The sequence below is a fragment of the Cuculus canorus genome, chromosome 25, assembly GCF_017976375.1.
Source record: "Cuculus canorus isolate bCucCan1 chromosome 25, bCucCan1.pri, whole genome shotgun sequence".
Classification (NCBI taxonomy): domain Eukaryota; kingdom Metazoa; phylum Chordata; class Aves; order Cuculiformes; family Cuculidae; genus Cuculus; species Cuculus canorus.
In genome coordinates, this window is record NC_071425.1 from 878 (window position 1) to 28,039 (window position 27,162).

General features: G+C 39.7%; 1 protein-coding gene across 2 annotated transcripts; it reads left to right on the plus strand.

The window, feature by feature from the left end:
• The first annotated feature begins 389 nt into the window (after positions 1 to 389).
• Positions 390 to 27,162, plus strand: CDC27 (cell division cycle 27). 2 transcript variants are annotated; one of them, XM_054088444.1, is made up of 18 exons: positions 390 to 549; positions 3,098 to 3,245; positions 6,822 to 6,947; positions 7,849 to 7,946; positions 8,457 to 8,611; positions 8,723 to 8,937; positions 9,596 to 9,710; positions 13,066 to 13,199; positions 13,628 to 13,727; positions 14,357 to 14,564; positions 15,383 to 15,552; positions 16,519 to 16,671; positions 17,927 to 18,135; positions 18,802 to 18,919; positions 19,918 to 20,046; positions 20,507 to 20,581; positions 22,222 to 22,402; positions 24,409 to 27,162. In XM_054088444.1, the coding sequence occupies exons 3-18, from the start codon at positions 6,892 to 6,894 to the stop codon at positions 24,489 to 24,491; spliced, it is 2,199 nt and encodes a 732-aa protein (XP_053944419.1). In that variant the 5' UTR covers positions 390 to 549; positions 3,098 to 3,245; positions 6,822 to 6,891; the 3' UTR covers positions 24,492 to 27,162. The 2 variants fall into 2 exon arrangements, with proteins under 2 accessions (XP_053944419.1, XP_053944420.1); XM_054088445.1 differs by having other exon boundaries at positions 13,084 to 13,199; positions 15,380 to 15,552.

Genomic DNA, 27,162 nt, shown 5'->3' on the forward strand with positions numbered 1-27,162 from the left:
ACACCCCAGATTTTTCTCTTCCTCCCTTACCCCTCCTAGCTAAGGGCTAAATAGAAGACGGTGGTAACAGCTGGGGGCTGTGTTCTTACCTTTATTTAATGTGCCATTGTTTGGTGATAGTGCATAGTAACTCATGCAGAGTTATGCATCAGGCTAATACTCGGTAAAGAGTGGAATTACTTGCTGTTATTTCAGTGCATGTGGGCTGGGATTTGCAGGTGGCTGTGTATGGTAACTAGTGAGCAAACATTCTTAGATTGGTTCATGACTTCGGCACTAAGTTGTTTGGCTTTTTGAGTCTCCCTACTAATAGTTGAAACAACTAAAACTTGGCCCGCATGTTTATCCTTGTCTATTTGTCTTATCACTAGTAAAACAAGAACAACTTGTGCCTTTTGACAGTAAAGAGCTAGCGAGTTTTGCATTTTTAAAAGCTTTTTCTCTAAGTTTAGATTACTTTCTTGTCTTGCAGGCTTGCTATATGGCAGGCACTTAACCACTATGCTTACCGGGATGCAGTGTTCCTTGCAGAACGATTATATGCAGAAGGTATGTTACTTGGCAAATATAAATTTGTGCTTTTTTCAGTTTTGATTTTGCAATTTTGAGCCTCTGGCCCTGCTTTGTTTTTATTCCCTGTTGTTGTGGGAATGAAGTTTAACTTTCTGCTTGGGGAAAGTGGAAGAATACCTCTCAATTAGGTTGGAATATCAAATTATGCAACTGCAAAAAATGTTGGTTTACAGGGGTTAAAACCTCCTTAGCAAAAAGTTACACTTGGAGGGGGTGTGTGTGTGTGGTGTGTTTACAATGCTTACGGTGATCTGCTGTGTGGTATCATATGAGATTTTTTTTTTAAATAAGCTTAAGCATTGTGTGTCTTGCGAGGGCCACTTGGGGATAGATGCAGTACACAAGTTCTTCAAGTTGTCTTGGTAGTGAGAGCTGTCTTTGCTCTTAATGCTGTTCAGATATGTTGATTGGTGTGTTAACTGAAAAAGATAATCTTGTGATGGTGAGAGAAGAATGTAGTGAAGCCGAGACAGTTGGGATTGGAACAGGTTGAATAGATATCTTCTGTTGAATTCTTGTTAAATTGTCACTTCCTTGTAACGCTGTTCAGGTCTAGGCTGGCTCTGATACTGAGCAGGCAACAGTAACCCTTGTCTGTACTTTTCTGGAGTCCTTCAAAGGCCACTTTCTTCTCCTGTTCTAGTCCGTCGTTCTTCCTTAATCTTTCCTCCACAACCTCAGATAAGGTTTTTGTTCTTCTCTACTTCTCTTTCCTCAATACTGGTGTTCAGCTTTCCTTCTCCTGTTTTGAAAGGTGTAGTCCCCTAATTGCTGATGTGAAAAAAAACCAATGCAACTTTTATGCTAACATATAAGCTTATATAAGTAGCTTTGGTTTATAATGTGAATTACAACGTGTATTTCCGTTGTCACTCTCTGGGTGATGGCACAAATCTAAAATAATCAGTTTTCAGTGCAGTGAAGGATTTGAGGATACCCAAAGGGTTCTTTTGTACAATGCTCATACTGATTTTTCTGAAGAGTTCCATGTAGGTAGCTGAACAGACATCAGAATTGTTTCTTTAATGCCTGATTTCCATTTGCATAGTAGTGTGTTCTGAAAAAGTATAAATTAATGTGGGTTCCTTAGTTGTTCGGAGACTTAAATTGCCTGCCTTTTATAGGCAGCCTTTCTTTGGTTTAAAAATACATCGTTGCGTAAGGGTGATTTGAGTATAATGCTTGGGGAAATATAAAGACAGGGTAAGATGCCATTTTCTGTATGTAATTTGTGAGCATATCTGGGTATGTCCCTCTTTTTGCCTAAAACACAGCAAAATTAAGTCATACAAATATTTCATGCCATCGTAGCTTAATCTTCGAATTAATACCACAGCATGGTAGCACTTGCCATTGCCTCACAAGAGTGTTTTCCCCTGGCATTTAAAGGTTCAGTTGATAATCTTACAGCAAGGTTTTTAAAAGTTACTTCAGAGGTTAGTCTGTCCCTTTATGCTGTAATCACAATTGAAATTGGCCAAGCCTGATCTCAGCCTTAAATCTGTGGGTCAAGTCAAGCTCTTTGAACAGAACATTCTCATTTGTGGTACATAATTCATCTCAGCCATGGAAGAAGTGATGAAGCAGACATCATATCTAAATGCTTCCTGTTTCTGCCATAGAGAAATGTTTCTATCTGGATTATTCTTGTTTTTCTCTTTAGATAGTGATGTTTTTTTTTCCTGAAGCTTGACTAATTCAGTTCAGAGTTAGAAACTTGTGAGGACTTGGCTTGGGAAGAAGGTCTGTAGAAGAGCTTGTCCTGTTGCTGTTTCACAGTGTAAATATATAAAGCATCTGAATGGTCACGTTAAGCTGCAATTTCCAAATGAAATGAGTGTAGGCAGTAGAAAGGACAAGACTTAATGTTGGGGTAAAGTGACTAAACTTTAATAGTCATTAAAATCAGAAAAATCTGCTCCACTAAGGCATGTGAAGATACAGCATCAAGTGCTTTAGAAAATTAAAAGAAGTGAAATTGCGAACAGGAAAAGACTACTTGAAATTAGGATTAAAAACTGTTAATTGGGCTGTTTAGGCTGAAATAATTATTCTTTCAGAAAAAGTTGTTGTACTTCCTAAAAGCTTGTCCCGCCAATGTTTATGCACTGCTTAAGCTAGCAAAGTGTTACTAGCAGGGATGATAATGCCTCTGGGCCAAACATTGGTGTGGCCTATGAGATATTAAGGTAGCCCTGCGCTAACAGGGATGGCTTGCTTTGCTTGACCTTTTAACAATAAGCTGTCTAATAGCCTTACTTATGTTGGGTAGATGGGAAGGATCAAAGTACTCTTTTGACAGTAGCTGTGTAAGAGTTGAGTCTAGGTTCTACAAGAAAATGGCATATGGAATTTTGTGGCAGATAAAATGCACTTAATTCGGTAATGGATTTCTGTAATACCAATACTGCTTTTCTTGTGTCTTGTTCCTAGTTGGCTTTTACTCCCTGTCCATTAATTCCTTGTATCAAAATGGTAAACAAACCAACTGACTTTTTTTTTTTTAATATCTTTATTTTTTTAGTACATTCAGAAGAAGCACTGTTCTTACTGGCAACATGTTACTACCGCTCAGGAAAGGCCTATAAAGCATACAGGCTTCTAAAGGGACACAGCTGTACCACCCCTCAGTGTAAATACCTGCTTGCAAAATGTTGTGTTGACCTCAGCAAGTAAGTAAATCCTTTATGTTCTGTCCAATGCTACAAATGTGATGTTTTTTGTTGGATTTCTTTGAAAGCTGTCTTATTGCATAAACTAGTAATTCATTGATCCTTTGGCTCTAAGAATTATATAAGTTCAGTTCATTTTGCTTTCGGATATGGACCTAAGAAGCATTAGCCAATATTGCAGAAACCTCTAAAAGGTATTGAATAACTGACAAAGGAGTTGTCAAAGCTTTGTAGGGGAGAAAAGGATTGCTGATATGTCTCAAAGAAACTGTTCTGGAAGTGTTTGTTTTGGTTCTCTGATACTTTGCTTATTTTCATTAAGTGCTTCCAATATGAATTTAATGGCTAGGCCGCTTCCCTCAAACAGTGAGCTTCCTCGTCTTATCTGATTACTGCTAGTGGTTGACTGAGAGAGAAGATGGCAGATGGAAATCTGTTTTTCAAAACCCACCGCAGACCCACCTTGAATCCACGTCCAAGAATGCTGTATTCAACATCAAAATTAACCTTGACGGGGACATAGTAGTGTCAAGGTATCCTGCTGGTTTTCTGGAGTCTAATAGCGAGAGTATATAATGAAATTATATAAAATATTTTATGTATATATTATATATAAAGTTACGATAATATATAATTAAATTCCTCAAGCTGCAGGCCCTAACACCCTGAGAGATTGTGGTGAGGGCATTTCACTTCTATATAAGCCTTTCTTCTTAAATGTAGGAATTGATGTCTGGCTAACAGAACCAAAAATGTCTCTCTACAAAACGTGTGGTTACGTGTTGTGGCTTTTTTTTGTTTGGTTGTTTTTTTTCAGTGGCCCTCTTCCAATGACAGAAAAAAAAGTTCAGTTTCCTCAGAAACAGGCGATGTGATGTTTTGGAGTTTTACGTAGTACGGTGTGATTATTTTGCAGGATTTGTGATACTGCTCACAATGTAACCAAAATGCAGGCCTCTCCAGAGGCAGCAGGCGATGCTCTAATGTCTTTACTCTGTTTAGTAGACAAGTCCTTTGACGTGTTTAGAGAGTGGGAATGTCTTGACTTGTGTTTCTTTTGACACTTTTAATGCTTTTGGAGCTATTAGGATACAAGTTTCTTTGCATCTTCTCTTCAAAGGGAAGTCATGTTAATGGCCTACTCGGAAAGGGCCCACTGGAATAAATTTGAAGCTGATTGTTCCCTCCCTTGCTTTTACAGTGTCTGGTGTGTGCATATAATACGTCAGTTTCTGAACTAATTTCAGTTTGATAGGTGGGATTTCTTAAACATAATCTTTAGAATTTGTTAAATTTAACTGTTGCTGCTGCTGTTACTTATGTGAGCTTGTTTATACAGATGTACCTCATTTTCTTGTGGGAGTGGTCTGTGCTGATAGAATCACAGAATCACTGGGTTGGAAAGGACCCACTGGATCATCGAGTCCCACCATTCCTAACAATAATCCCTAAACCATGCCCCTCAGCACTTCATCCACCCGTCCTTTAAACACCTCCAGGGAAGGTGACTCGACCACCTCCCTGGGCAGCCTGTTCCAGTGCCCAATGACCCTTTCCGTGAAAAATTTTTTCCTGATGTCCAGCCTGACCCTCCCCTGGTGGAGCTTGAGGCCATTCCCCCTTGTCCTGTCCTCTGTCACTTGGGAGAAGAGGCCAGCTCCCTCTTCTCTACAACCTCCTTTCAGGTAGTTGTAGAGAGCTATAAGGTCTCCCCTCAGCCTCCTCTTCTCCAGACTAAACAACCCCAGCTCTCTCAGCCATTCCTCATAAGACTTGTTCTCCAGCCCCCTCACCAGCTTTGTTGCTCTTCTCTGGACCCACTCCGGAGCCTCAACATCCTTCTTGTGGTGAGGGGCCCAGAACTGAACACAGGATTCGAGGTGCGTTCTCACCAGTGCCGAGTACAGAGGGAGAATAGCCTCCCTGGACTGGCTGGTCATGCTGTTTCTGATCCAAGCCAAGATGCCGTTGGCCTTCTTGGCCACCTGGGCACACTGCTGGCTCATGTTCGGTCGGCTTTCAACCAACACCCTCAGGTTCTTCTCTAGGCAGCTTTCTAGCCAGACTTCTCCTAGTCTGTAGCACTGCATAGGGTTGTTGTGCCCTAAGTGCAAGACCTGGCATTTGGCCTTGTTAGACCTCATGCCATTGGTCTCAGCCCATCGGTCCAGTCTGTTCAGATCCCTTTGCAGAGCCTCCCTACCTTCCATCGTATCTATGCTTCCACCCAGCTTAGTGTCATCTGCAAACTTGCTAAGGGTACACTCGATGCCTTCATCCAGGTCGTTGATAAAGACATTGAATAGAGCTGGACCCAGTACCGAGCCCTGGGGGACCCCACTTGTAATTGGCCTCAAGCTGGAGTTAACTCCATTGACCACCAATCCCTGGGCCTGGCCATCCAATCAGTTTTTAACCCAGGAGAATGTGCGCCTGTCCAGGCCAGAGGCTGACAGTTTCTGAAGCAGAATGCTGTGAGTAACTGTGTCAAAGGCTTTACTGAAGTCCGAGAAGACTACATCCACAGCCTTTCCCTCATCCGGTAGTCGAGTCGCTTTGTCATAGAAGGCAATCACGTTAGTTTGGCAAGGCCTGCCTTTCGTGTGCCCGTGTTGACTGGGCCTGATCACCCAGTTCTCTTGCATGTGCTTCATGATAGCACTCAAGATCACCTGTTCCATGACTTTCCTCGGCACTGAGGTCAGACTGACAGGCCTGTAGTTCCCTGGATCCTCCCTGCAACCCTTCTTGTAGATGGGCACAACATCAGCCAGCTTCCAGTCCAGTGGAACTTCCCCAGTCAGCCAGGACCGCTGGAAGATGATGGAAAGGGGTTTGGAAAGCACATCTGCCATCAGAAGCAGCTACCTACAACTGTAATTTCAAGTGGAAGCAAGAAGAGATGGTTTGTTTATGCCAGTGTTAGTCTCAAATGCCGGAAGAACGCCTCCCATCCCCAGAAGCTGTATCGAGGCCTAATAGTGAATGGCCCATTCCGTGAGTGATAGTGCTCGCTGCAGGTGTAGTAGATGCAAACCAAGCCTTTGCTCTCCTTTTGAGCCTCTCTTGTGAGAAAGCAAGGCATTCAAATCCCAAGTCTGTGCCATATTCCAATATTGAATCATAACTGAATGCACAGAGCCTTACAGATTGTATTTCTTGATGGAGAAACAAAGCCAAGCTAAGCACCATCTTAACTAGTTATTAGGTAAAGTGCCTTCAAAAACCAAGTGTCTAGAAGACTTTCTGGTCCTCCATTTCATATTCTACCTAAGATTAAGCACTTCTGGAAAAGTCACGTTGTATTTAGTGTCTGTAGTCTTGGAGTGGTGTGGGATTTGGGATTTGTTTTCTTTTTCTTCCTTGTAGTAGAAAAGTTTGGCTTCAGGGTGCTGCGTACCTCAGTGTTGCTAGAGGAATCCATCATTTATTCGAAATTCATCTGCAGGAACTAGTTTGTATGTAGTTTCAAATTTTTGGGCACTGACAGTGGATTTCTGGTTCTGTTAGCAGCAGGACTGGACTACCAATACTCTGAGCCTTGTAACCCCTTTAAACCTCTTTTTTTTTAAAAAGGCTTGCAGAAGGAGAGCAGATCTTATCTGGTGGAGTGTTGAATAAACAGAAAAGCCATGATGACATTGTTATGGAGTTTGGTGACTCTGCATGCTTTACGCTCTCCTTACTGGGACACGTCTACTGGTAATGTTACTTTTTTATTATGCCTAATAAAACTTGAGGTTTTTTACTTGACTGAGCCAAATTTTGTCAAATACACTTGTAGTCACCACAGGGTGTGCTTGTCTCTGTGTTACATGGCCTGCATGATTTCCAAGTATGTATGGTAGGTGCAGGTAGATAATTGTGGAAGCCATCTAACTTGGGAATGCAAAAATTATTTCTTTCACCTCGAGCTTCTGACTGACTGAAAACACAAGCCTCTTTTCCAAGTTAAGCATGCAATCGAAATGTCTGGATGTTTTTTTTCTGTACCGTTGGATTTGTTCTGTACTCCTTCCTAAGAGAAACTCTCCAGGCCTGTTTCTCAGCGTTGCCATTTTGATTTTTCTGTACCTGTTTTATAGAAATATAGATGTTACCTTCAAATTAAAGTTTTGAGGACTGCCAGTCAGAGTAACTTTACAAGTTTACATATTTTGCCTTTGCTTATATACAAGAAAGGCTTCAATAAATATAAATAAATAGAATGGGAATAGTGGGGTTCTTAGATTCTTCCCCAGTATGCCTGTTCTCAGAAAAACTTTTCAGAAGAAGCTTATCATTGCAACCAGGTGCTTGATGGACCTCCTAAATTATATGCAGAAATATTATCCTCAGATATTTTAAACGTCTGGAAGGCTGGCAATCAAGTTACTGTTTACGAAAAAGCTATTCTAGCGCTTAAGTAACTTTTTTGGGGGACTGTATCTAGATATGTCAAATAACTTCAGAAAAACTCCGTACTATTCTGTAGCTTGGAAAATGAGGAATGTTGCTGTAGCTCTCGACGTGTTTTTGTTTTTCAACTCCTCTTCTGGAAAGTTATCTTGAACAAAAGTGCCATTCTTAAGTTTCCCTATGAACTGTTACATTCTTTTTGCAGCAAAACAGACCGGCTTGCAAAAGGATCAGAATGTTACCAAAAGAGCCTTAGTTTAAATCCTTTCCTCTGGTCTCCCTTTGAATCTCTATGTGAAATAGGTAAGTCTGCAGAATTGTTTTACTAAGGAAGGTGTTTTTCTATGTTTCTGGTTATGTGAAGCTTTCTGATTTGCCGTTGTCACGTGGCAAGGTTTATTTTACTCCTTGTCCAGAACTTGAGGACAATGCCAGCAGAATTCTTTGAGAATGATTTTGTGAGCGATAATGCATTTTAAATACTTTGCCAGTGTTTAGAGCTTTTGTCTTGTTTTCTTCCGCTTTCACTTCTTATACACGTTTGGATTTAACAATACTGTATATTTTTCAGCCTACAGTTAAACTATGCTCCTGAGAATAACTTAAAAAAGCAAGTCTATTTTTTAATAAAGCTGATTGTCCAGAGTTTTGTAGTGGAAGAACGCTTTTGATTTAGCATGAGGGGTTTTAAAACAATGAAATAAGAACACATCCTTTCTAAAATACTTTGTCCCCTGTCCTCCTTGTTTCAGCCTGAATATTCCAGTGTATAGACCCAGGAATAACTATGTAAATCTCTTTCCAATTCTTCAGGTGAAAAACCAGATCCTGACCAAACATTTAAATTAACGTCTTTACAGAACTTCAGCAGCTGTCTGCCGAACACTTGCACAACATTGGTATCGAATCACAACATATCCCATAGGCAGCCTGAGACTGTCCTTATGGAAACACCGCAAGACACAATTGTGAGTTTTGCTAAAATTGTTGTAATTAGAGTCATCTTTATGGCTCAGCTGGAAAATGCTGATGAGTGACTGCACTGCATGGGTGTCTAACAGCTGCCTTCCATTTTTCAGGAGTTGAACAGAATCAACCTAGAATCCTCCAATTCAAAGTATTCCTCCTTGAACACAGATTCTTCCGTGTCTTACATTGACTCAGCTGTAATTTCACCAGATGCTGTCCCTCTTGGGTCAGGGACTGCCATATTGTCTAAACAGGCTCAAAATAAACCAAAAACTGGACGGAGTTTACTGGGGGGACCTGCGGCTTTGAGCCCGCTAACTCCAAGGTCAGTCCTTAAATAAAGACAGTTTCTTGTCTGTAGCTGTGCTGTTGACGGTTGCGATTTGAATTAGGGTACTGGAACAGGTGTGTTGATAGTGTATTTCAGACAATGCTGCAGAACAAAAAACTAAACTTCAGTTACTGCTCTTGGTCATAGTGTTCATCTCTCCTGTTTTTTTTAAACAAGCAGTTGGTATTTTTTATTAGAAGAGAGTAACTCTTGATTCAATGTATTGTGTATTGCAATGTTCCCACTGAAAAGTCTTTAAAGGAATGGTTCTGCTCTGAAAGAAACTGTTAAGAGCATTCCTTGAAGAACAGCTCTCTTCTAAGGAGCGTGTAAACATATGCTGTCCTAGATGCCCTCTTATTTAAACAACATTGTGTTCCAAGCCATTAGTATTTGCATGATCTGTGTCTATTTGTTATTATGCAGGCAGGGGAAGGAAGTTATGTATTTTTCAATTTCAGGGATGAAAAGATTTTCTATTAAAGTGTATTTTATAGATGAGGATAGTAAGATATTAAAGGGTTAATATAAATCCCTAAAGTAGTTCTGAAATAAAGTTGTTCATCTGGATCTCCATTTTTACTACAGAATCAGGCCAGCTGTCATGGTCTGATGTTCAGGCTTTGACTTTTCCTCTTCATTTTGTTCTCAGCTTTGGAATTTTGCCACTGGAAGCCCCAAGCCCTGGAGATGGATCATATTTACAAAACTACACAAACTCTTCTTCCGTAATTGATGTACCATCCACAGGAGCACCTTCGAAGAAGGTATCTTGCATTCTAGAATGTGAATGTTGTTCTATGAATTTGACTTTGCACTGTACTTTAAAGAAGAATCTGTAATGCAGGTAAAATCATTGCGCTTGATCTGAATTGTCTGAGAGTCAGGAGAACCCAACTTATCCACTGTTTATAAAATTTGTTTTGAAAAACATCTTGATTGTGCAGCTGATTGCAGCCTCCTTTAGTTATGGAAATAGTTTGAGTTAAATGAATGAGAATTAAATTTTATATCTAGTTTATCTACAAAGTGGGTTTAAAAAAAACCAAACCGCTCTTACTAACAATTAATGCAGCAAAATAAAATATGGTTCACATATATTTATAGATTACTGAGGCTGGGGGTGAGGGGAGCAGTTTAATTTGACTGCAGCTGATCAGGCGTTTCCCTGAAAATAAATTTCAGATTTTTCTGAAGTGTTAGTTAAAATAGAGTTCATTGTAGAATAGTCTCTTACTGTGAAACGACTGTTTCTAAAGCCTCAGTGGTGTATTTTTCTTTTGAAAGTACACTTTTCTTTTAGCGAAGCAAATGAAGCAGCAAGAAAAAGAATATACTATATCTCAAGAAAAGATATATATTGCAAATATTTTCAGCTTATTGTGCCAGTTGCTTTGGCTAGCAAAACAAATTTTTCTCAGCTTCCACAGTGATAAGTGATAATCTTTTATTTCTAGTTAAAACGAGCCCTTTTTCCCCCACCCAAAATGCACACACCTGTGCAGGCCGCTTCCTGTGTTGCACCTGCAGAAGGTGCTGTATGTTCTGCCCACCTGCCATCAGAGGAATGTACAAACGCTGGTGTCTATAAACAACGAAGGGTTCATAACTTTTCAGTGTGCAACATGGAGTCTGAAGGCAGTCCAAACTGGGATTTCTCACCTGACATTTTTTTTTAAATTGATGTGTTTTCAGGAATGACTTGCTTGCAAGCAGTTCTTGAAGTCTAGTTTAGAGACCAGAGTAATCAAAATACTGCGGGTGGTCAGTGGAGGGCTGGCTGACTGATAGAAGGATGCAGTTTCACTCAGTTAAGTCACATGTAGGGAAAACTAAAAATTGTCTTTTTTTACTCTGTCAGACTTAAACTGCCACAGTTGCCATAGTGATAAATGAGAGGTGGATTTTCGGTGACAGTTGAAGAACCATTTGTTCCTCTCTAAAAAACAAAAAAAAAAAAAAGGATTTTTTTTACTGTATTTTTAGTAAATCTAGAAATTGCGTGAGGGATGCTATTGTTTTATAGGCGGCCAACTCTTTAAAGTACAAAACTCAGTGCAAGTAGTAGTGTTGAATTCCTCAAAAAGTAGAACTTCAGTTTGATTCCTTGGGCAAATTGGTTTGTGCTCAGCTTGCAGTACCATTGCAAGTGAAGTGTGGGAGCGGTTGAAAACTACTTGTCTTCTCTCACTGCTCAATACTTAAAAGAATAAAAGCCTGTAGGCTGATAACTTGTGTTCTCCTTTGGATGGTCATCCAAAGCCTGTGACTGGGAACCCTAGAATCTCATTGTGGAAGCCATTGTGGTATTCTGTCTTGATGCATCTTATTATGCAATACTTTTTATCTGTTCTTAGTCCTGCTCTTTTTTTTTTTTGCCTCTTTTCTGTTGGAGCTGGACTGTTGGGGCTGGCCACAGCAGTTTGCTAGAAGTATACTTCCTGTGGCTGATCCAGTTCCCATCCTATAGTTACTCAGGCCCAACCAGTTTTCCACAATACAGTTGAAAGTGCTGGCTTGGGGTGGATTGCACGTGTGCAGGAAGGTAAATTGTAATGAGTTTGAAAAATGGAAATAGCAGCTCTCCAGTGTACTACTCGCCTGCATTTCATCTCCTGTGTGTACTACATGACAGATGAAAAGCTTTGGGGAATCAGGTCATAGTTACCGCTTCGCTGTTGCTTTGTTAGGTATGGCACAACAGCACCAACGTGTAAATTCTGCTCATCCATGCATATGCTTTCTGCCCAGATACATTTGTGCTACTTCCTAAACAGAAATATTTATTGCCTTCCCATGAACAGCTTAGAATTCTGATGCACGCTTTGTCCGATGCAAATAATTACTTGGCCTGTTTTACTTCTGCTCTTCAAATTACCAACTTAAAAAAGGTTTAGTGTAGCTGTAACGGAGGGAATTTCCTAGGAAACGCTTGTGTAAATGAATGAAACATTAGGATGGATCCAAAGAAATTCCTACCTGAGTGGGCAAGCAGACTTGCTGGCTGCCTAAACTGTACTCTGATAACAGAGAAACCGAGAAGGGAAAGGACAGAACGTTAGAAGTCAGGTAATGCATAAACTGGTGTTGCTTGTGCCATTGCTGATCCCACTTGCTGATTTCTGGTGCTGCAAAGAACATCTCTTCCATACAGTTGTCACAGAACTGAATGCTAGCATCCCAGGAGTGAGCAGGAAGATAGGGTTTAACCTCTTTTAAAGGCAGGGAGAGGAAGACCTGTTTTGACTTCTTTTATAAGAAGTCTGCGTGTCAAACAATGACTTTCTATCTGAAGTTGTTCCTTAGGTCTCAGATTCACAGTCAAGTTATTGACAGCTTTTAAGTTCTCATGCCTCAGCTGTGCCGGGGTAGGCATCAAAGTGCATATTTTAGCCCTCAGAAAATATAAGGCAATGTTTTGGTACCGAGTCCTGTTACGTGCTTATAACGTGTGACAAAAGGTACAAAAGGGTCCATGTGCACAAAAAGCATTGCTCAACTGACATGCGGTAACTTGCTGCTTGATATTAACTTGACTGTAGGTCTCTTAACTTTCTCTGCTGCATGATTCGGGTCCCTTTTTGATGATGCAGTTTATTTGTGTGTCTGCTCCAAAGGCTTGTGCGGTGATGATTTTTTTTTTGTGAAATACTGATTTGTGCTATGAACAAGGATGTTAAATGGGGGAGCGGCAGGCTCAGTGTACACATCAGTGAGGTGTTAATGGAGGATGGCTTCTGGATGTGATTGTAATAAGACAATTCAAAAATCTTTTTCTTTCTGTGATTTTTTTTTTTTTAATAACTTCGTGGAGAAGAAACTTTTAAATATGACTTCTTTTTAATTTCATTTTATTCTTGCACAAACACCTTAACGTTGTTTCTTGCCACTACGTGGAGATTTTTGTATCTTTCAAACAAAGCTGATACTCTGTTATTGGCATTTTAACAGATAGAATGAGAAATAGTTTTGATGGTTGCCCCTTGGGATGGGGGAGAAGCCTCGCCCTTAATAAAAGAATCTATATTTATCCTCCTTTATTCGGTGTTTGATAGGCAGATTGCATTTGGCTTGGTATAGCAGAGATTTGGACTTCTTAGTGACATAATAACAAACCTGTAGAAACTTTGTGTTATGCAGACTGTCAGCAGGATAAGCCAAGCTGGAACAAAATCTGTCTTCTCACAGAGTGGAAATAGCCGAGAAGTCACTCCAATTCTTGTTGCACAAACACAGAGCTCTGGCCCACAGACAAGGTAGGAAGAAAAAAAATCATCTTTGTATTACCTCTTGTATCTCCTTTCTTGAAGGAATTTGTTCTTTATTTGCCCAACTTGTGTGGATTTTCCTGCAGAAATCTCCTTTGGATGAGGAAGAAGTGTATTTTTTTCTTTGTTAGGTAAAATAACTCCAGTCTTTAAGTAGTAAGTTTTTGCATTGTGGTTGGTCTGTTGTAAATCTCCTTTGTGGTTAGAGCATTTCATCGTTAAATGAAAAAGTACCCAGAAGGGAATTCTGCTCATGTTCTTGAAGTGCAATGGTTAGATTTGGGTTCTGTCCCTTGACGTGGAAATACCTGTGCTATGATACACGAGCATTTTTGTTTAAAACAAAGGTAGAGCTTTTTCTGCTGCGAGTGGAGGGAAGAACTTTTTTTCTTTTTAAATGTATTGTTTATTTTCAGTACAACACCTCAGGTATTGAGCCCGACAATTGCTGCTCCACCAAATGCCCTGCCGCGTAGAAGCTCTCGCCTGTTTACTAGTGATAGCTCTACAACAAAGGTAACGAACTTCATGAATGTTGCAAACTTGTGGGTTCTGCAGTGCCACTGTGGTGACTAATAATTTCCTCATATGCATAGCAATTCTAGCAGCTTAAGAATAGGTTCTGTGTGAGCAGAACTTAGAAAATACCTGGCTGTATACAATGCCATAATATGTTATTTCTAAGCTCTCAAGAGTGCTCAACTAAGGTAGTAGGAAGAAGTGTATTGTAAACAAAAAAAACCACGCTGGGTTGACAAATGTAGTGATGCTGCTACCTGTCAGCCCATTTGGTAGAGGTTGTGTGTTTTGGGTATATGTATTGAAGAATTCATTTTGAGCAGATACTTTTTTTTTTCCAAAACAAAGTTATCTTCGTGCCCGCTTTCTGCTCTTCAACCAATGGAGCAAAACACCAAAGCGCAAATTCTTGTGGACCGTAGTGATGCAATGTGAACATTTGCTGTTTAAAAATTAACCACACGTGTTCAGTGAAGTTACTGAGTGTCCATGCTTAAGTTTAAAGGACATCATTGTTAAGGCTGCGAAGAGACACAAATATAGTTTTACACAATTCACTTTCAAGTTCAGCTACCTGAATTTAAAAGACTTCTTTTGTACATAACTCTTGCTCTTATTACTTGCAGGAAAATAGCAAAAAATTAAAAATGAAGTTTCCACCGAAGATTCCAAACAGAAAAACAAAAAGTAAAACAAATAAGGGAGGAATAACTCAACCAAACTTGAACGACAGTTTGGAAATTACCAAACTGGACTCTTCCATCATTTCAGAAGGGAAAATTTCTACTGTTGCGCCACAGATCCAGGCTTTTACGCTACAGAAGGCAGCAGCAGGTCTGTTTGAATGCTATTGGACTGTAGTAGGGTAAAACTTCGTATATTTGTATTTTAAGGTTAATAATAAAAAAGTTTCCTCCATTGTTTTTCTTCTTGCTTCAGTTAGCCTGAAGCTATCACCTATGTGTAATTATGAAGACATTGAATTCTGTATCTTCTAATTAACTTACAAAGAACTTGTGAAGTAATAGTAAAAATGGGCTAGTTGTAACCAGGTATATCTTGCAGTCTCTGGTCCTCATTAACGATTAAAATATTTTCAGGCAATATCCTTGAAAACTAATTCAAAGGTGCTATGACTAACCCAGTCTTCTTCCCTGAAAATTTAGTTTAGGTAGTCTGTTGTCCCTTTGTATTTACCACTTGTTTAGAAACAAGTCTTTATTCAGATTGTCATAAAACCCTAGATAAGCTGCTGAATTTCTCTCTTTTGGCTCGGTGATGTTTCCAGGCAGCAAGAAGATGTATCCATGGATACCAGACATGTGGAAACTGTTCAGACCTAAGAGAATGTTTGAATAGCTGCTGTAAATGCAGAACTCCTGTTAGCCTGAACCTCAGAGCTTCTCTGTTCCTGGGTGTTGTGTCGCTGGCATAAGTCATTACTATCTGACTTCTGTTATGAAGGCTGACGTTTAGGATACTATGCCTACGTTAAGAGTGTGTAAGCCTGTATTTGGGAAGTCCTGAAAGATTTTCATAGACAAATTCAAGAGTAGTGTCTGCCACAATGCAAAGTTTACGGGATTAGCGGTTTCAAGTAAATAAGTCTCAGCTGTCTTCCACTTTTATTTATTGTATTTTTCTCCTAGAAGGTTTGATGAGCCTTCTCCGTGACATGGGGAAAGGTTATTTAGCCTTGTGTTCATACAACTGCAAAGAAGCGATAAATATTTTAAGCCATTTACCATCCCACCACTACAACACTGGCTGGGTGCTGTGCCAAATTGGGAGAGCTTACTTTGAACTTGCGGAATATATGCAGGTAGGAACTGTGCGGGTTGATTCTTGCTCTTTTCACTTTTGTTTTGTGTAGCTTTGCACAAAACCTGCAGACTTCCTGCAAAAGCTGTGGGTAGTTTACAGCTGAGGTATCTGTATAAAAATTAAACTTTCACCTGGCATGGATGTAGATATTGAGTCTACATCAATAATCGTTGAGCTTTCCTGAAGAGGTTGAGTCATGATTAGATTTCATTTAATCTTCCTCGTGCACTCAACTCCTCTTTCTTCCTCTTGCACTCAACCATGGGGGTCTCCTCGTTGCCTCTCCCTGTCTTCAGCCACTGCTATGCTGACGTAATTGTTTGTACTGCACCGTTGCAAATTAGATTACTGAAACAACTAGAGTTCTAAATCTAAAAAACGCTCTGGCCTTTTTTAGTCAGTGCAGGTCATATCAATGAGCTAGTTTCCTTTGCAGCCGCAGAAGTGACGGTATTGGCACAGCTGGGGTGATGTCAAACCACTCCAGAAACCCAAGTGAGCAGTTGAAGGCAGTCCTGCAGTTTAACTCTCCTCGTCACTGCTATCCTGATAGCCAATGTGCCCATTTCCTCAGAAGTTTTTAAAGTGCTTTTTGACAGATGGTGTGCAGGAGACTAATAGAGTGGATTTCAGAAGCGATTTTTGAACTGTACACAGAGGTGGAGCACATTGTGCTTCTCAATAGTTTCTTTTGAAAACTGAGGCTACAGACCGGGATGGTTTTCTAAAGCTAGGCTTCTTCCCTGGTTGCTGCTCTGAGTGTTGTAACCTGGAACTTAAGTTTATGAAATAAATATCTTCCTCATCCCCACTTTAAGAGGAAGTTCCAGAACTTACAGCCCTGTGCAGTATGCTTTCAAAGCAAACAGGATGCACAGTCTGGAGATGGGAGGCTTCTAACCTTGATGTGTGTGCTCTGCTTTGGTGAGTGGAATTTTGTTTTAAGTTTAATTTCTGTTCTTAGGCTGAGAGAATATTTTCAGAAGTAAGAAGGATTGAAAACTACAGAGTAGAAGGCATGGAAATCTATTCAACTACACTGTGGCATCTGCAGAAAGATGTTGCTCTTTCAGTTCTTTCAAAGGATTTGACGGACATGGATAAAAACTCACCAGAGGTATGAAATGCTGTGGTCTTAAATGGGAAGAGGGTAACTCTGTGTGGCAAAATCAATGATTCATAACAAAGCTCTGAGCTCTAATCTTGTTCAAGTGTATTCTCCTCTGAGAACTGCACGGCAAAACTGGAGAGGGAGGTGGCAGGATTGTCTGTTGAACTTATGATGTTTGAAAAGGCTTCTTAGAAATGGAGTATGAGTTTACATGAAACACATTAAAACCTTTTATCTGTTAATGGTTATTTAAATTTGTATTGGCACTGTTCACTCAGGAAGATCACGGGTTAGTCAGTCACCCCTACCGCTGCTTATATGCAAAGATAAGGGATATCTTTCCCTTGTACCAATTTATAATTGCTGTAGTTAATTCACTGGCATCGAAAACCTATTTGCTCTGGGATTTATTTTCAGACATAAAGTTGTGCGTGTTTATACCAAAGTCCATTAACTGCAGAGTGCTTGGTAACATAAAGTAATGATACGCAAAAAAGCCAGGTGTTTTTTAATGGGTGCCACAGTAACAGTAATAATGTATGCATTTTTTAATGTGCTCTTAACAGTTGGAAAAACTGTAGAATGTATGGGGATTTGGTTTTTTCTTGGAAGAGAGCGTCCTGTTCACATTATCTTTTTGGCTTGTGTGATAGTGGAAAAATCAAAACCAGTTAAGTGGTTAGTAGCTGTAATAAGAGTCTGGAGGGAAGAAAAGGCAGATTCTAATACAAGAACTGGAGGACAGTTGTGATTTGGCAGTGATGCTAAAAAAAAATTTGGGAAACCAAGGGACGCTGGGCAATGGTACTTTACAGTCTCGATGCTGATTGCTGAGCGGGAGAGGAAGAGGAGGTTGCTTCTAAAACTGTTGCTCTGCAGATTTCCTGATTTGTCATTTGGAAGGGACTGAAGTGAATGTACCATCTCCCCCTTTTTTTCTTAAGTATCAGTTTTACTTTTACCCTTTTAAATAGCTTCAAAAGCTTTAGCCGTTAGTCAAAGTATCTTAATTGGCACAAACTTGTTGTGTGTCCATAGATTCTAGATTTCTGCATTTCAGCTTGTCTAGCTATAGGGTGTGTTGAGGCCTATCTGCTTCTTGGTAATGAGACTGAACTGTCACTTTACTAGTATTGTTATTTTTTTAGTCTGCGAGGAAGCTATGTATTACATAAATCGGTATGGAAAAATCCATTTAGCTCAAACTTAGTCATTTGGGGCTGTAAGAAGAGTGCTAATCCTGTGATACTGTTTTTCCCAGGCATGGTGTGCTGCAGGAAACTGTTTCAGCTTGCAACGAGAGCATGACATTGCAATCAAGTTCTTTCAGAGAGCCATTCAAGTAGATCCAAATTATGCTTATGCCTACACCCTGTTGGGGCATGAATTTGTCTTGACAGAAGAACTCGACAAAGCATTAGCTTGTTTTAGAAATGCAATCAGAGTCAACCCTAGACACTACAATGCATGGTAAGCTTTGCTTCATCCTCCTCCTATTGCGTATGATACAGAACTCCTTTTGAAGGAACGTCTTTTGGTGTTGCCACTGCTATTGTTTCCCTACCACTCTTCTGCAGAAGATGTGGGCCTCATCTCTTTATTAGGCAGTTACTTCCACAGAGAGGGCAAAAAGTGGAGCTTTTTTGGTTTCCCCAGATGATTTTGGGTGTATTATCCCAGCTATTTTGTTCTTCTGTGCAGCATTCCTCATACATCTAGTTGATTGATCTTCAGTTGCGGTTGGAGAGATGAAAGATCTGCCCCTTTATACCTTTGGATGCGATCAGTTTCTTACATTTTGTTTTTTTCTGGAAAAAAGGATAGAAAGCAGTAAAAGTTAGAAATGTTGGTATAAGTCATTTAGTCTTGAGAAACTTTTTTATGGTCTTTACTTTGTAGCTGTTTAGCCAGTCTTCCTGTGTGTCAGATATCAACTCTTCTAACTGCCCCACCGAGCAATAAAAACAAGATGATTTTAGACGCTGTGGGTTTTTTTGCCCCACAAGAAATTGTTTCCCACCCTGGATTATGGGGTTGGTGAGTCTATAGGCCACTTCTGCCAGGTCATGTTCACTGACGAAGACTAATTTGATTAGAGTACAATCTTACTTAACAGAATCGTTTTTCTGCTTGCAGGTATGGATTAGGAATGATTTATTACAAACAGGAAAAATTCAGTCTAGCAGAAATGCATTTCCAGAAAGCACTTGATATCAATCCTCAGAGCTCGGTCTTACTGTGTCACATTGGCGTAGTAAGTAGATTGTGCTTAACTTTCTCCTTGTGTTTTAACCTACTTCTGTACTTTATTTGCAGTAGAAAAGTCATTCTGAATACTTCTGGGGCGTTCAGAGTACCTGTTGGAGTATCTTAAATGCCATATGAATGAATAACCACGCGCTTAGTATGCCAGAAAAGATTAATGTGCCTCCTCTTCTTCAAACTACTTTTAACCAGAAATGAAATTATGACTCTTATGTCATGATTGCAAGTCAGCCAAAATAGTAGTGGATATGAAAATCAAGACTGTGTGCAAATATTAATGTGAATAGAGCATTTATAATATTTTTAATCCTTAATACATTAGAAATTCAATGAGTTTTAACTGTCATTGCATGCGCTTGGACCAGCACTTCCAGTTCTGTAAAACACTAATGCACCCGTCTCACCTTTCAGAGTGTAATATTTTTGTCTGTCATTCTGGTCACTTGTAGATGTGACAACTTCCTCCACTTGGCATGAAGTTCAAGCAGCGGGTGGCTACTTCAGCCACTGTCCGTTCAATTGAACTTACAGGGCTATGTGAAGAGTTGGTCAGTTATCTGAACTGCTACTGCAGTTCTGAGAAAACAGTAGCCTTGCTCTAGTGAATGCTCACGTATGAAGCAGTTCTCAAATACACATGATGGTCACTTAAGGCTGTGTAGGTGTGATGATGGATGGTTGTCTGCTGGTGTTCATTTGCCTTCTATTGTGGCAGCAAAACTGTGTCCAGTTCTACACTTACATACTGAGGGAGGCATTGAGTTCACTCCTGACCAAAGGTTGAATAATTTCTGTAAGCCGTTATGTGGTGAGAACATTTGGAGGTGGACATGAGGCAAAGTGAAGTTTCCTTCCTGTAAGAAAGCTTGTTAAGACTTGGTCTAGAATTGGACAGATTGTAAGTAAATGTATTCAACTGGGTTTGTACTTGTCTGGCAGGTAAGCTGTTATTTGCCCTTTTAAAACTGTTCTCCCTTTCTGTAATAGGTTCAGCATGCACTGAAAAAATCTGAAAAGGCTTTAGATACCTTAAACAAAGCTATTAACATTGAACCCAAGAACCCGCTATGCAAATTCCATAGAGCTTCTGTATTATTTGCAAATGAAAAATACAAGGTAAGACTGTTTCATGGAGAGAACTGTAAACTGTCTTTAAATTGCTATAGCTATGACTGTAATGCACAGGAAGCTAAATGTTCACGGATCAGCACTGGTAGCATCGGGGCTTGCTGTCAGCTTCTTGTCTTCTACATTCTTATGCCTTATTGGGGGAGGTGAGGGCATTTTATATCAGTTGTTAGATGTGCCATAAAAGACCAAAGCCCAGTAAACTTGCTCTGTTTCTGTAATAATGAGGCTATAATATGCTACAGTCTTTAAATGAGAAACTAATGTAAAAGGAATTTTAGATGCCTATCATGAGATTGAACTGTTGTTCTCGATGGACCATAGTGTGTGTAAATGTCTGGATGTTTTTTGTTTCACGTTAGTGCTGAATCACAGGTTAGTGATGTCATTGCAGGCTGCAGACTGCCAGCTTGTACTTATGAGGCTCTTTTTTCCTCTTTTTTTTCAGTCTGCTTTACAAGAACTTGAAGAACTGAAACAGATTGTTCCCAAAGAGTCTCTTGTTTACTTTTTAATAGGAAAGGTAGGTAGAACTTCCCTGTGGTCTTCTTCTACAGAAATGCATGCCTAATAAGAAAATTTGATGCCTGTCACTGTCTGGAGCGGTGTTCTAAAATGCTTCCATTTGAAGCAATAGTCTCTAAAAATTCCCAAAGCTTTAAATGAGGCTTACTGCTCACAATTTTATTATATATATCAGCTTTTAAATGCAAAAGATAGTTATTACTGGAGCACCTTTCATCTCTCTTTAGAACAAACCAAGAAAAAATAACCCCAGCCAGTGTCACTCTGCCTGCTTTGATTTTTACCACTGTCAACTTGAAAGATAAATAATTTTTTAAAAGCGAGACATTTATCCTGATACAGATACTTCACTGAAAAGATACAGTGGTTATGCACATAGCTGTATATCTTTCCCTGAAAATGGAGCTCTTACCGAGACTTGATACGATCAATGGGAATCATTAAAATTTTGAGGGATAGTCCATCTGCTGGTCAGTGTTGGCAATTTGCACGTGTACCTATTTACATGATACAGCACATTAGAATGTTATTTGTCAGTAATGCTGAACAAGGATTAATGGTATCGTGCTCCTATGTCTCCAGCAATAGCCTCAATGTTTGCTTTGGCTGACAGCCTCCCCAGAGGAGTTGTAGAAGGTTTATTGATTTGAGAGTAAGCCTTTAATAAGGCTAACGGGTAGCCTTGCACAGGAAAAGATATAACTAGATTGTCAGCTGTGTTTACATTCCAACCTTCTTGGTGTTAATGCCAGAGAAAAGTAATCTTGTACTACAAATTCTCTTCCTCACCATCTTCTCTGCTAACATGCTTTAAATAAGTACCCCAATTTCCCCCTTCTGTGGGGTCTCTGTTCACTAGGAAGCAACAAACTTCACTCTACCACAGTACTAGATAACTCTTAATCAGCAATGTTTCTTTTTTTTTTTTTAACTGGAGAGGGCAGAAGGATGTGTGCTGAAATTTGTTGACTGGTGTTTGGATCTCTAAATTGGTGTTAGAGTTGGCATTTCTTGACGAACTTAAATACTTTGACTGTTTAAGTGCTTAACGCATAAATTATTTGCTCGTTTGTCCTTAGTGATAAGGAGAACTTCAGTGCAAGTTACAGTGGCAAAGAAGGTAAAAGACACAATGTTGTCTTGAAAATGTGGCAATTCAGTTTGGCAGGACAAGCTAAGTGCCACTTCGTGTCATGTTATTTTCTCCATCTGTCCCTGACAATTAAATGCCACTTGAGAATATATGAGAGACCATACCAAATCAGATCAAAAAATCTGTGCATGTATCGTGCCTTTGCTGGTGAGAGCTGCAGGGAAGAGAGTACAATCAACGTGTGAGCAGGGTTGTACTTTCTAAAACTATTCTCGAGCCTCTGATGTTTCAATTTATATCTGAAGATCCGCCTCCTTATGTTTTTTAATCTGTCAGCTGCTAGTTTAGTTTATTTTGAGGCTTAAATAGAAACACTTGCTCTTTCTACACGTATTTACTGTTTCCTTTGAGACTTATTATATAAGTCTTTCATTTCTACCCTCTGCTTTTCATAAAATACCAGGTAACTGTGGCTTGGTGTATTTTGCTGTCCAAACATTCAAGTAGCAGCTTCATGTAAATGTAGCATTTTGTGTTTGTTTTAGGTTTATAAAAAACTGGGTCAAACACATTTGGCCCTAATGAATTTCTCATGGGCAATGGACTTGGATCCCAAGGGAGCCAATAACCAGATTAAAGAGGCCATTGATAAACGTTACCTTCCAGATGATGAAGAACCAATAACCCAAGAAGAGCAAATCAGTGAATGTTACCCCTATGGATCAGGTTTGTATTCCCAGCCGTTTGCCCTTTAGGGTGGTATTTCTTCTTAGGTGGTAGGAAGAATCCCAGGTTTAGTAAGTGAGCATATGGCTCAACCTCGCTGCTTGGCAAGTAAGAACTCCAGAGGCTCTTTGTTCAGAAGAATTCACTCACGGTTCCTACACTGAGCATGAAATAAAGTATTGTGACAATTCCTTAGAATTTGTAGATGGAGTAGGGCAGAGATAAGGACTACTGTAAGTACATAAAAATCCTGGTGGGATCCTGGACAGTATCCTAGGGAGAGCAAGATGTTCCCAGAGCTGCAAGTCTTCCCTCATAGAAGCATTAAATCATTTCAAGATAGCTGAATGGCAAATGACATTGTCTATAGAGGCTTTGTCAAAAGTTAAACAAAATGGATGTCGAGTAAAGATATTTGGTCTGCTAATCATACAAGGTAGCTTTTTATGAAAGTTATGGAAGTATTTTAATTTGAATAAAGAGAAAAAAACCCACTTTCATTATACTACTTGGGACTAATCCACAAAAAAGGAACGGCCTGGGTTTCTTTCTTGATTTTTTTTTTTTTTTATGAGCTTAAATTCCATGAAGCATGGGTAGCTGTATGAAGCAAGGATAGTCATAAATACTGAGCTCTTTGATGCAGGCTGAAGTAGTGGTGAGTACTAACAGGTGATGTAATTCTTTCCACCCAAAGAAGAAAATAAAACAGGTATTAGATTTTTATTAATAGACTTACATTGTGTTCTGCAATTCTAAATCTTCAACTGAAAAAACTGTCACATTTTCCTACTGTCTATTGTGTTGATTTTTATTGATCCTGTGTGCAGTGTGCTTTTTAATGCTGGAAACTCGACCTGTGCTGTGTTTCCTGAAGTATCGAGAGTTCTTCTCTGCCTGCTGTTGTAGAGCACTGGCTCGTGGGAGCTGAGTGTGTTTCTGACCAAAAGATGGAGACAGAGTCCTTGAACTGCTGAGCACTGCACTGAGCAGTGCCAAAAAAAAAAACCGACTTGATTTGTCCAATAAATATAAACAAAACCAAAAACAGCATTAGGCTGTGTAAGGAATTCTGTTTCCCTGGCTGTGCAAATCTGTTGTAGAAGAGTTTCAGAGTCTCGGATGAGTACTTCTTTTATGATACATTAGACAAGCTAAAGTAAACTAAGGTGGTACTGGGGGTGGAATTCTTCTTACTGTATTGGCTAGTGTAAGTCATTTTGTGCATTAAGTTGCCTAGCATGGGGCTGAATCTGTCCATTGTATAGAAACCTGTAAAGTGTTCGCATTAAAGCAAGAAAAGACATCTGTGTTTCTCTACATGAAACAACTTAGGGTTTTGGCAATTTACAATTAGTGTGCTGGATTGTGCTATGGAAAGCAGATTGAAGGTGCACTCCTGTGTGTGAAGAACAGCAATTGTTAGATAGTTACCGTTGTGCTAATTTTAGCAAGAATAGAAATTAAATATTTAAGAATAGCTCTTGGTACATCCACATTGTCTTGTGTGCTGTGTGTAGCATGTTGTCTTTATTCGAATTGAGTTCTCCTGGGAGCTGAGCTGAAGCAACGGAATAATTCTTCAGCATCAGCAATGTCTGTATGCATTTACTCAAAAGCAGTTCTCTTGTCACCTATCTTATGCAGTATCCTTTGTTACGGAAGCAAGGAGCGAGTAGAGGCTGCCTAACGCTAATACCAATCCCTAGCTAACTGGGTGTCGGATTCCAGATTTTTAACCAAAGATGGCTAAGGCAACATGTTTTGTTCATATGTACTTCATGTTAATTCCTTTGTAAATGCATTTATTTAGTCTTTGTTAAGCTGGCAGGGGTTAGGGTATTACAAGGAAAAAAGGGAAAAGCTGTATGGCTTTAAAGCATTTCAAGGGGGAAGCCCAAACCCATTGTTATGGTATTTGTGACATGCTAGAATTGCTTTGGGAGGAATCTGTCAGGAAGCAACCCAGTAGTGTTTGACTCCTTTGTATTTCTTTTTCTTTCAAGTTGGCACAGATGAATCCCAGGAGAGCAGCATGACGGATGCAGATGACACACAGCTCCACGCAGTTGAAAGTGATGAATTTTAACCTCCAAAAGCCAGTATCTGAGCTTGAGTGTGTGACTGGTACTGTTGTGTTCTCCCCTTCCTTCACATCTTGGGTCTTCACATCACTGAGCCAGCATTGTCATTATTCTCCACTGACATCCTGATTAGACCACTCAGATTTAAACTGTATACAGAGTTAATGGCAGTGCAATATTCAGCTGCTACTGAATCCGACTAGTTGGCTCTTACACATTTATGAAAGTGACTGAGGAGGAAATGCTATTTTTGGACTCCCCTTTGCTGGAAAAATATCATGGAAGAAAGACTTGTGGTTTGCTGTAACAAAGCCAGTAGATGTGGGGATAGTACTAATGAAGCAGTGTCTTGTTCTTTTTCCAGAAACGTGTCTTGGTTTGGTTCTTTCTTGGTGAGCAGAGTGCGCTGAACCTCATTTCCAAGTTCATCAAGGACAGTGTTGATAAATGCAGGCTGTTAAGGACTTTAGCGTATTGTAGTGTAACTTAATGCCAGGGAATGTAACTGACCCTAAATCTGCAGTGTCTCCAGCGAACAAACGATGCGCATGCTCAGGACTGGGAGAGTGTCAAACTATGTAAAATACCTGGTGTCCCTACTTAGAGTGCAAATTTGCAGGAGTGGAAACATAGCAGGAGAATCATATTGCAGAGTCCAAGCCTTCGTGAAATGTTTTCATGTTCTAACCAATTAATTTATTCACTTAGTTTCTGAAAGCTCAGTGCTTACTTTGTGCTTCAAAGAACCAAGTCAGCAATGCCTTGCTTCATTTTTCATACACCCCTTGACATGTTCTTCCCTTTTAAGAATAAAAGTTAATAAAGGGCAAAATTAAGGGAGAAATGTAGATACAACTGTAATGTGAAAACACCAGACCCTTAATCCAGAGTGACTGTGTGTTTCTAAGGAGAGAGACTGGGAAGACTGTGGAAGCCTTAATGCAATCAGAACCTTAGAGTCAAATGCATCGAATAATTGTCTGATTAGTATTCTTTTTAAAACTGTTTGTAAAGTGTGGTCCAAGCAGGATGCAAAAATGTGCAATTATCTTGTCTGTCTTTTTTTTTTTTATGCTGTTCTTCAAGATTTTCACTCTAGGAACACTTTCTTCTTCTACAGAGGCTGCGTCTATGAAAAGAAAGCTGCGCCACATTAACGAGTCCAAAATTATCTTTCTCTATAGCATTCTGCAGCAACAATTGGTGCCCTTCTTGCAGTGATGACAAAGAAAGTGTATGATATAAGCAGTTTTAAAGAACAATTTATGCATAATAAATTGGGTATTATATAAATTTCATAGCAACATGTTTGTTTTGATCAGTCTTAATGTTTTGGGGTTTTTTAGGGGTCTTTTAGTTAACTTCAGTGCTTCAGGGTTTTAAGTTCTGTCCTTGTCTTACACTTGGCACATCTGTCACAGCTCCTTTCTGGTCACGAGCTAGGCAAACACCTTTATAATTCAAAAAATAATCTGCAAGCTCTGAGCAAAAATATGATTCTATGATTTTTTTTGGAAGTAGCAGGATAAGCATTGAAAAAGAGGCTTAAACTCCCTAACAGCATGAAAGGAAATTTCTAAAATCTGAGGAATTATAACCCATTAAAGGAGCTTTGTGCATCTGCCGTGCTTGTTCTGTTCAGCCTGTGTCTGGAAGTTTGATGGATTGACTGGGAAATCATGGCATGTTTCAGCTGATTGGAGCATACTGAATCCTGCGTCGGTTTTTGTGGGAATACACGTTCTGGGGGATTCCCTTTCCTGGTGAGTCCTCCCCAAGGAAGACGCAGGGGAGGATCTGAATCTGCCACAGATCTCTCGCAGGGTGCTCGTGTGTTACCTGTGTCTGTCGTGGCTTGGTTTTCCCTTCTGGATGCAGGGGATGGGGCCGGGTGGGGGCGGACACGGACGGACCTCAACAGGAAGAGGTTCTGAGCAACACCTCAGCAGAAGGTCTGGAGGCGGCCAATTAATGTGTTAATTTGCTTCCTCTTGGTTCCCAATGTATTTTATAAGCAAAAAGCAGGAGTAAGCAGGTGCTATTCAAGATTTTTCCAAAACATGCTGCTTTTTTTTTTTTTAAATGGGAACCAGGAATCTGGGATATTGGGTGATATTTTTTTTTTTTTTCCTCCCCTTTTCTTTTGTTCTTTAAAAATTGAGAAAAACTATACTAAAACTTTCACCACCCTGGAAAGAACTCTTGATCCAGTTGGGATATTGAAAGAATGTTCATGCTACCTGGAAGATATAATTCTTAAAACCGTCTCTTGCTTTATATATCATAACCTTAAAGCGATTTCCCTCAATAATCTCAAGTGAGAGCTAGAGCATGCTGCTACTTTGCCTTCTCAAATGATACCCAAAATCAGTATTTAATTAAATTTCGCTCGCATTGAAGAGGGGCAGAGAGGAGGATGGCAAGCATGACAGTATTCTGGCAGCCAGATTACAGCACATGTGTTCACTGAAAAGAATTAGGAAACTCATTTTCTTACAACAAAACTACAGAAAAATGCAAAGTGTGGGTGTGGTGTGTACTATTTGCATTGAAACAATGTAATAATGTAATTTGTCTTTTTTTTTATTTCAAAAATTGTACAGTCCTAGGAAAAGAAGTCTTTTCTGTTAATATATTTGCGATTCATGAAAGGATGTGGAAAATCCAAATAAACTA